This window comes from Macaca thibetana, chromosome 17, assembly GCF_024542745.1.
Source record: "Macaca thibetana thibetana isolate TM-01 chromosome 17, ASM2454274v1, whole genome shotgun sequence".
NCBI lineage: Eukaryota > Metazoa > Chordata > Mammalia > Primates > Cercopithecidae > Macaca > Macaca thibetana.
The window spans coordinates 1419901-1430281 of record NC_065594.1 but is presented as its reverse complement, the minus strand read 5'-3'; the positions used below and the strand labels follow the sequence as shown (position 1 = coordinate 1430281).

At 45.2% G+C, this 10381-nt stretch overlaps 1 protein-coding gene across 3 annotated transcripts in view; it reads left to right on the top strand.

Annotated features, from left to right (window-relative positions):
• The first annotated feature begins 898 nt into the window (after window positions 1-898).
• Window positions 899-10381, top strand: part of MPHOSPH8 (M-phase phosphoprotein 8) — a 35079-nt gene continuing 25596 nt past the window's right edge. For all 3 annotated transcript variants that reach the window (XM_050766483.1, XM_050766482.1, XM_050766481.1), the window contains exon 1: window positions 899-1200. In XM_050766483.1, coding sequence (XP_050622440.1) covers window positions 991-1200 — 210 coding nt within the window. In that variant the 5' untranslated portion in view covers window positions 899-990. The remainder of the gene's footprint in view (window positions 1201-10381) is intronic.

The following is a 10381-nucleotide window of genomic DNA, read 5'->3' as shown; positions in this document are numbered from 1 at the left end:
TGAAAAAAAATATATCATTGAGTCAACTCGAAGATCTGGTGATTCTCTGCGAAAGGATTTGCCGGACTATAGATTATGCTTCAGTTAAAGCTCAGAGACTTGACAATGAGGCTTATCTTACAAATTAAGTCCAGTGTTCAAAGAAACAAAAACAGAGAGTTTGATGCCATAAAGATTTCAGTTGCATATCCGAAATTCAAAGTGAGAAAAACACATTATCCTTAAGTGTATCTTCCTAGCAGTTTTTCGCTAACTTTGGGTGGCGTAATTTTTGTCAACTCTTCGCAACGTGAACAAATACTTTTCATCACGTCCTTCTCCGATATTTTCAACGAAAACGCAAAGGGCGCTAGAACTTGAAAAAAGGATGCTTTTTGGGCCGCTACGTTTCCTTGTCTTTAAACAACACTCATTAAAATACACGAACACTGTGAGTTATGTTTGATTGGATCATCCACACGTGCTAAACCTACCAAAATCCTATATGACTTCTGGGAGGCCGGTCCGCTCGGCTGGGGTTTCCGCAGCAGCGGGGTTCCCTTTCCTAGAAAGTCCGCGGCTCCGGCCCTCCCGGCGCCCGCACCTGAGGCTTCCTCGCCGGGGGATCAGGCACTGTCAGCTCCTCCGGGCCGCCCTCCGCCCTGGGAGCCCTCCGCCCGCACGACCCTCCTCCTCCCCAGCGTCGCCCGCCTCGCCCGCTCCCCTCCCATCCTCGACCTTTTCCGCCACAGCTACCCGCCGTCTCGACGCTCTTCCGCCCGGGGCGCCCTCCCTGCCCCGCCCACCTGCTTCCCGCGGGCTCCGCGTAGCTGCGCCGCGCCCGCCTTTCCACGACTGGCTTCTGTTCCTGTCACTCTAGGGTCCGAGCCCGCCATTGGTCGGCTTCCGTTACGCCGCCGATGTGGAGTAGGGCCGAGCGCGGAACGCGAGGGGCTGCTGGGGTGTGTGTGTCGCAGCGGGTTTTCCACGGCGGTTTGCGGAGCTGCCGGGATGGAGCCGGTTGCGGAGGGAGCGAGTGTGGCCGCAGTCCCTGTGACAGCTGCCGACAGCACTGAGGAGTTGGCCGAAGTCGAAGGAGTTGGAGTCGTGGGCGAGGATAATGACGCAGCCGCGAGAGGAGCGGAGGCCTTTGGCGACAGCGAGGAGGACGGCGAGGATGTGTTCGAGGTGGAGAAGATCCTGGACATGAAGACCGAGGGGGTACGTGGGGGGGCCCCGGCGCGGGATGGGCGGGGAGCTGCGGGCCCGACGGGGAGGACGCGAGCTGGAAACAGCGCGGGCGGACCCAAAACAGGGGCAGGGGAGGAATGTGAGAGTTGAGTGCAAGCACGCGAAATCGTGGGAAAAGCGAAGTGACGTTTCCGAGTGCACGCTTAGGACCGAGTCTGGGAGGGAAGCTTCAGCGAATTTTGCAGGATCGCTTTGGCCTAAGAGACGAAGCAGTCTGGGATGTGGTGTGTGGTGATCGCAAGGCTGCAGGCAGCTGGTGAAGGGCTTCTGTAGTCGCCAGTATTGGGGCATGTGGTTGGAGCTGCTGCCCTTTGGAGTGATGGGATAGTGAAGTAATGCTTCTCGTCATGGTCCACTGTCCTCGCCATCGCTGCAGTGGTTTCCAAAACCTTAACTGACTCCCTGGTTTAAAATCTTCCGGAATTTTCATTTGCCCTAGGAGTAAAATCTCAATCTTACCCAGAGGGTGGCATTGAAAGGCCTTCATAAGCTGATCAGCATCATCCCTCCCTCCCCTATGCGTTGTATAGATCGCAGCCACACAGACATACTTGAAATTCATCACACCATGCCTTGGTGTTTCCTGTTCTCCTGGCCTGGACAGTTCTCTGCCCTCTTCTTCTGGTGGAATCTTACTCCATCTTCCAAGGCCTCGGGGTGTAGTTCTCTGGGAAAGCTTTTTTTGACCCTAACCTCTGCAGAGGGAGGAGCTTCTTCTCATCTCTGCCCTTTTTACTTTTTGTATTGACCTCTGTGAAGGCATGTAAGCCATTATCGTTCTTTCTCTGTCTCTCCTGCTTTATGTGGGCTCCTTTAATCCAAGGGGAAACATGGACAATAAGAAAATCATCTTTTTCAGTAGATGGATGTGAGGTACCCAAAGGGCCCCACAGTGGTCATTCTCTATGTTGTGTTCTTTTCATTGTCTCTTATTTCCCATTGGTCATATGCTGCCTTGTGTCATTTTTTTGCCTATTCATTCAGCATTTTTTAAATCAACTACTGTATGCCAGGTGCTGTGTTAGGTCCGGACAATATTGAGATTAATTGAAGCATACAGAGTTGCTAACAGGGGAAACTTTTCCTGTCTGTGGGGAGTTAAGTAATTAAGATCTGATGTCATTAATATTGTTAATTGCAATAAAGATGGAAATGTTTTATGTATAATTTCTCCAAATATATTGTAAGCACCTTGAGGTGAAAGGAGGAGCCACTGTTAGACTATTTTGTATCACTTGCATTTAACACAATACTAGGCATGCAGGAGGTATTTGAAAAACATTTGGCTAGGGCCGGGCGCAGTGGCTCATGCCTGTAATCCTAGCACTTTGGGAGGCTGAGGCGGGCAGATCACGAGGTCAGGGGTTCGAAACCAGCCTGGCCAACATGGTGAAACCCTGTCTCTACTAAAATACAAAAAAATACAAAAATTAGCTGGGCGAGGTAGCGAGCGCCAGTAATCCCAGCTACTCAGGAGGCTGAGGCAGGAGAATTGCTTGAACCCCAGAGGCGGAGGTTGCAGTAAGACGAGATTGTGCCACTGCCCTCCAGCCTGGGCGATGCCCTCCAGCCCGGGCGACAGAGGGAGACTCCATCTCAAAAAAAAAAAAAAAAAAAAAAAAAAAAATTGGCTACAAGGATAAAAATCTTTAGAATTAAGATGATTCTCATTCATACAGTGTTTAATTTTGCCAGCCTCAAAGATTGTAAGCATTGTGTACCTAAAGCCTCACCAGTCTAAAGAGGGTGAAACTAAGAAACTTATATGTGTAAGGCAATTAGGCTTTAGTGCTGTGAGTTAAAATTCAAGTTCTTGCATTTTTAGGTGCTCTTGTGAAGGAGTTTATAAGATTAAAGGTGGCCGGGCGCGGTGGCTTAAGCCTGTAATCCCAGTACTTTGGGAGGCCGAGACGGGCGGATCACGAGGTCAGGAGATCGAGACCATCCTGGCTAACATGGTGAAACCCCGTCTCTACTAAAAAATACAAAAAAACTAGCCGGGCGAGGTGGCGGGCGCCTGTAGTCCCAGCTACTCGGGAGGCTGAGGCAGGAGAATGGCGGGAACCCGGGAGGCGGAGCTTGCAGGGAGCTGAGATCGCGCCACTGCACTCCAGCCCGGGCAACAGAGCGAGACTCTGTCTCAAAAAAAAAAAAAAAAAAAAAAAAAAAAAGATTGAAGGTGATATGGCTTGGCTGTGTCCCCACCCAGAGTCTCATCTTGTTGTATTCCCCATAATCCCCACGTGTCAAGGGCGGGACCAGGTGGAGGTAGGATCATGGGAATGGTTTCTCCCATGCTGTTCTTGTGATAGTGAGTCTCAATCTGGTGGTTTTATAAGCGTCTGGCATTTCCCCTGCTTGCACTCACTCGATCCTGCCACCCTGTGAAGAAGGTGCCTGCTTCTCCTTTGCCTTCCACCATGATTATAAGTTTCCTGAGGCCTCCCCGGCCATGCTGAACTGAGTCAATTAAGCCTCTTTCCTCTATAAATTACCCAGTCTCGGGTATTTCTTCGTAGCAGTATGAAAATGGACTAATACAAAAGGTGTTTAGCGGAACAGGACTATGGCAGTTTTCTCTTCACTGCTGAGTGAACCAGCCGGTTAGTTAGCCACCTAGCCATTGACAAACTTAAGGGCCCTGCTAGCGGTTTGTTAGGCCTCCTTATAGTCTAGTCTATAGTCTATAATCAGAAACACTTAGAATTGATTCACTTTTTACTAGTTCGTAATATTTCTTGATTCTAACTATATGTGTGAATAATTAACATAAGAACTGTGGAAATACATGCATACACCACTATTCCAAATTATTATAATTTATTTGGGGTAATAGAGTAAGCAGAAAATTAAATTCTAATACTGTATATTGCTTAATTTCCTTTTTTTTTTTTTTTTTTTTTTTGAGACAAGTTCTCTGTTGCCCAGGCTGGAGTGCATTGGCATAATCATGGTTCTCTGCAGCCTTGACCTCCCAGGCTCAAACAGTCCTGCCACCTCAGCCTCTCAAGTAGATGGGACTATAGGTGTGCTCTACTGCGACTAATATTTTAATTTTTTGTAGAGATGGGGTCTCCCTACGTTGCCCATACTGGCCTTGAACTCCTGGGCTCAAGTGATCCTCCACCCTTGGCCTCCCAAAGTGCTGGGATTTACAGGTGTGAGCCACTGTGCCAGACCAGTTTTTTTATATTTTTAACAAACATTTTAAACTGTTGCTCTAGTGTATATGATCTGGTAGAACAGGGGCCTGCCTTTTGGTTTGGCTCACTGATTAAAGGAAACTTTGGCCACCAAGAAATAGACTACCTCTGGAATTTTGAAGTCAAATTTATAAATCCTAGGGCCATCATGCAATTTCCTAATACGTGGCAAAACCCTGGACAATTTTTTTGATTTACATGACTCCATACAAGGACATGGAATTCAGGGATTTCATCTGTATTTGTATACTGCCATGCTCCTAAAACTCAAAAGGTTCCTGAAACATAGTGGCTACGTTCAATAACTATTTGTTGAATGAGTGAATGAATGAAGCACACCAGTTGAAGTAAAGGGTAACAATTATCAGTAAATTAAATCTGGAGCTATTGAAAATTGTTCTTAATATCCTCCTTCTCATCAATTAGCTCAAATTTCATTGATAACTAGAATTAGATTAATCACTATGTTAATGTAAAAGGTAGTTTTCTAGTCTCCACTGCTTTTTAAAAATTATCAGAAATGTTGTAAGAATTAGATAGACTCTCGTGTACCTTCACCCCGATTCTCCAGTTGTTAATCATTTATCTATTTGTCTTTTTTTTCAGTTTATATACATTTTTGTCTGGCCCATTTGAAAGTGGTGTTTTTAAGGGCTATGTTGAATAATGAATTTACCACCATTTTTATGCACACACACAAATAAGGATCATTTTTGTTCCCATGACCTGTTACTGATAAAATTAGCATATTCATTTGCAGTTTATAATAACTCTTCATATGATGCTTATTCTTTTTTTTTTTTTTGAGACAGAGTTTCACTCTCTCACCCAGGCTGGAGTGCAGTGGTGTGATCCCAGTTCATTGCAGCCTCTGCCTCCCGGGTTCAAGCAATTCTCCTACCTCAGCCTCCTGAGTAGCTGGGACTACAGGTGCGCACCCCAATGCCTGGCTAATTTTTTGTATTTTTAGTAGAGATAGGGTTTCACTGTGTTGGCCAGGATGGTCTTGATCTCCTGACCTCGTCATCCACCCACCTTGGCCTCCCAAAGTGCTGGGATTACAGGCATGAGCCACCGCTCCTGGCCCTGATGTTTATTCTAAAACCAAATATATTGCTTTCTTCTAGGCAGTTCTGCATGCTATTGACTAACATTTCTTTTCTTTCCCCCATTCATGCAAGCTTAGCTGTGCTGTCTCATCTTTAATTTCTTCAGTTTTAATTATGCTTTTACAGAAGACAGAAGCTCTTACAAAGTTGTATACAATAGTTTTCCTTTTGTATATTATTTTGCCCGAAAGAATATGCATATATTCTCAATGGATAAAATCACCATCTTCCCACCCATTTAATGTAGCTGAACAATAAGACTGCATTGATGTACTCTTAACTATTATTTTAAGATTTTAAGACTTTTCAGGCTTATCTTTAAAAGTTAAGATTTTGAGGCCAAGAGTGGTGGCTCACGCCTGTATTTCCAGCACTTTGGGAGGCCAAGGCGGACGGATCATGAGGTCAGGATATCGAGACCATCCTGGCCAACATGGTGAAACCCCGTCTCTACTAAAATACAAAAAATTAGCCGGGCATGGTGGTGTGCGTCTGTAGTCCCAGCTACTCGGGAGGCTGAGGCAGGGGAATCACTTGAACCCAGGAGGCGGAGGTTGCAGTGAGCCAAGATCGCACCACTGCACTCCAGCCTGACAGAGCAAGACTCCATCTCAAAAAAAAAAAAGTTAAGATTTTCAATCTGTTCTTTTTCTGATATTTCTTGAGTTCAGATTCTACTCAGTGCTCGTACTTGATCTTTTTACACAGATAACTGAATGATTGAAGGGCAGTATGGGTACGATTGAAGGGTAAAATGGGTGGGAGCAGTTCTTGGCACTTCGCTTGGAAAGTTTATTGCCTTGGTGGTGGTGTGAAGAAAATCGGGCAAGTGTTAAGTGTGTAGCTAGAATGGTGCTGTGCAGTTCATGTTGACAGTCAGGTTTTATATTCCTGATTCTCAGTGAGATTGGGTATTGAGCAGAAAAGATAAACCAGACATCTGAAGAAGCAAAACTTTGCAATATATATTACAAAGATTTAATTGCCTTTAAAAGTATTAGAGAGATTCTTACAGATGAGCAAGAAAATGGGTAAAAGACACAACAGGTAATTAATGTTTTATTGTGGTTATGTATATATATCGTAAAATTAGCCATTTCAGCCATTTCTTAGTATGCAGTGCAGCAGCATTCACTGCATTCACCAAGCTGTGCAAGCAACACTACTATTTCTTTTTTTTTTTTTTTTTTTTTTTTTTTTTTGAGACGGAGTCTTGCTGTGTCACCCAGGCTGGAGTGCAGTGGCCCGATCTCGGCTCACTGCAAGCTCCGCCTCCCGGGTTTACGCCATTCTCCTGCCTCAGCCTCCGAGTAGCTGGGACTACAGGCGCCCACCACCACGCCCGGCTAGTTTTTTGTATTTTTAGTAGAGACGGGGTTTCACCATGTTAGCCAGGATGGTCTCGATCTCCTGACTTTGTGATCCACCCGCCTCGGCCTCCCAAAGTACTGGGATTACAGGCTTGAGCCACCGCGCCCGGCCGCAACACTACTATTTCTAAAACCTTTTCGTCTTTCCAGAGACTCTGTAGCCATTAAGCAGTACTGGTACTTGGTCTTTTTACACAGATGGCTGAATAACTGAAGGGCAGTGTGAGTATGATTGAAGAGTACCCATCCTGCCTACCTCAAGTCCCTGGTAGCCTCTAATGTACTTTCTGTCTCAATGAATTTGCCTATTCTAAGTACCTCATGTAAGTGGAATCATAAATATCCTTTTGTGTTTTGTAGCATAATATTTTCAAGATTCATCTGTGTTGTAGCATGTGTTGGGATCTCCATCGTTTTTGGGGCTGAATAATTTTCCACTGTGTGGGGAGACCCCGCTTTATGTGTCCGTCAGCGGACACTCGGGTCGCTTCCACCTCTTGGCTGTTGTGAACAATGCTGCAGTGAACACTGGTGTACAAATATTTGTTTCAATCCTTTTGGAATTGAAAAATAGGGACTACTTTTGGAATTGCTGTGTCACAGGATGATTCAATGTTTAATTGTTTTAGAAACTGCCTGATGATTTTTCATAGCAGCTATACCATTTTACGTTCCAAACACTAATGTAAGAAGGTTCCGATATCTCTACATCCTTACTAATGCCTGCTATTTTCTGTTTTGTTTTTTTTTTTTTGCCATCTAAAGGTGTGAAGTAGTGTCTCATTTTGTGGTTTTGACTTGCATTTCCCTAAGGACAAATGATGTTGATCATCTTTTCATGTGTTGTGTTTATATATTCTGGATATTAATTCCTTATCAGGTATATGATATGCAAATATTTTTCCCATTCTGCGTGCTATCTTTTCACCTGTTGGTAATGTCCTTTGATGCCCAACAGTTTTTAATTTTGATAAAATATAGTTTATCTATTTTTTCTTTTTGTTTGGGCTTTTGATGGCGTATCAGAGAATCTGTAGCCGAACCCAGGGTTGGCTGCTTGCCACTTGAAAACCAGACATGAGACGAGGGTTGATGAGAGAAAAGCGGATTTATCCAGAAAGCCAGCAAAACTGAGAAGATGGTGGACTGTTACCACAAAGAACATCTTAAATTTTAAAATTTGCCATAGGGGGCTGGGTGCGGTGGTTCACACCTGTAATCCCAGCACTTTGGGAGGCCAATGCAGGCCGATCGCTTGAGGTCAGGAGTTCAAGACCAGCCTGGCCAACATGGTGAAATCCCATCTCTACTGAAAATACAAAAATTACCCAGGCGTGGTGGTGCATGCCTGTAATCCCAGCTACTTGGGAGGCAGAGGCAGAAGAATTGCTTGAACCCAGGAGGCAGAGGTTGCCGTGAGCCGAGATTGCGCCACTGTACTCCAGCCTGGGCAACACAGCAAGACTCTGTCTCAAAAAAAAAAAAAAAGAAATTACCATAGGGTTTTTAAAGGGCAGCTTGGTATGGGAGACATGGGGGAGTGGTGCAGGGTCTGTGTGTGTGTGTTTGGATGGCTCTTTTGGGTAGTCACCCATCTGGAGGTCTGGTTGGCGCTGGTGGTAGCCTAGTTGCTTGCCACTCCTCCTGAGCAGGAGGATTCTACAGTGCCTGGTTTGTTTGAGATTAGGCTCTGGAATTTCTTCTTCTTTTTCTTTCTTTTTTTTTTTTTTGAAATGGAATCTTGCTGTCGCCCAGGCTGGAATGCAGTGGTGCGATCTCGGCTCACTGCAACCTCCGCCTCCTGGGTTCAAGTGATTCTCCTGCCTCAGCCTCCTGAGGAGCCAGGATTACAGGCACCTGCCACCACACCCGGCTAATTTTTGTGTTTTTAGTAGAGACGGGGTTTCACCATGTTGGTCGTGCTGGTCTCAAACTCCTGACCTCGTGATGCACCTGCCTCGGCCTCCCAGAGTGCTAGGATTACAGGCATGAGCCACTGTGCCTGGCCTAACCTCTGGAATTACTTAAGCAAGAGCATAATTAGATAAGCATGCATCGCTGGAAGAGAGTGTCTAGAGAGGGAAGGAATTAAGGGGTAAGAGAGGAGGGAAGGAAGAAAAATAAGGTGATTAAAACATATTTTAAAAACTGAGGTCCCGAGTTACGGACACATTGCCAAATCCAAAGTCATGAAAACTTACTCCTGTGTTAAGAATTTTATGGGCCGGGTGTAGAGGCTCATGCCTATAATCTCAGCATTTTGGGAGGCCAAGGTGGACAGGTCTCTGGAGCCCAGGAGTTTGAAACCAGCCTGAACATGCCGAAACCCGTCTCTGCTAAAAAATACAAAACTCAGCGGAGCATGGTGGTGCCCACCTGTAATCTCAGTTACTTGGGAGGCTGAGCAATGAGAATCACTTGAACCCGGGAGGCAGAGGTTGCAGTGAGCCGAGATCATGCCACTGCTCTCCAGCCTGGGCGACCCTGTCTCAACAAACAAACAAACAAAAACAGGCTCTAGGGTAAGACTCTGGGTTTGAATTTCAGCTGAACTACCCATTAGCTGTGTGCTCTTTGACTACTTTATCTAGAAGCTTTAGTTTTCTCATCTATAAAATGAGTAATACTACCTAGTTCATGGGGATGTTGTAAATATTAATGATGAACTAATAAATGTAAAGATTAAGACAGTGCATGACACATTGTGAAGCACTTGATGAATGTAATTCTCTTGATTTCCCTTTAATATTTAAAAATACAGAACGATTCTTAAGATCACAAGATGGGCAAAAACAGGAGGCAGGCCCTGCTGTGGTTTGCTGACCCCTGATGTAGAGAGATGGACTCTTGTATCTGGTGTAGTGTAAATTTGAGCATTTCTTCTGGAAGGCATTTGGCAGTGCGTTTTAATCTTTACATGGCTTGCCTTTTTTTTTTTTTTTTTTTTTTTTGAGATGGGATTTCACTATGTTGCCCAGGCTGACTTCGAACTCCTGAGCTTAAGCAATCCTCTCACTTCAGCCTGTCAAGTATCTGGGACTCTAGGTGCCTACCACCACGCCTGGCTGCCACCAACCCTGGAAATGGCTGGGTTTTTTTTTTACCCCATTGATCTCCTTTCTGGGAATTTATTCTAACTGCTTAATGAGAGATACACAGGGATATTACAGCTTTATTTATAAGTACAGAAAAAAAAAATGGAAATGATCTAAACCACCATGGTAACAAAGGGAGCATTTTTGTAGTATTTTTTGTTGTATTTGTATGATGGAATAATCTTAAGTCACTAAAAATCGTTTGAAAAGTTATAACAGGCCGGGCGCGGTGGCTCAAGCCTGTAATCCCAGCACTTTGGGAGGCCGAGACGGGCGGATCACGAGGTCAGGAGATCGAGACCATCCTGGCTAACACCGTGAAATCCCGTCTCTACTAAAAAAAATACAAAAAACTAGCCGGGCGAGGTGGCGGG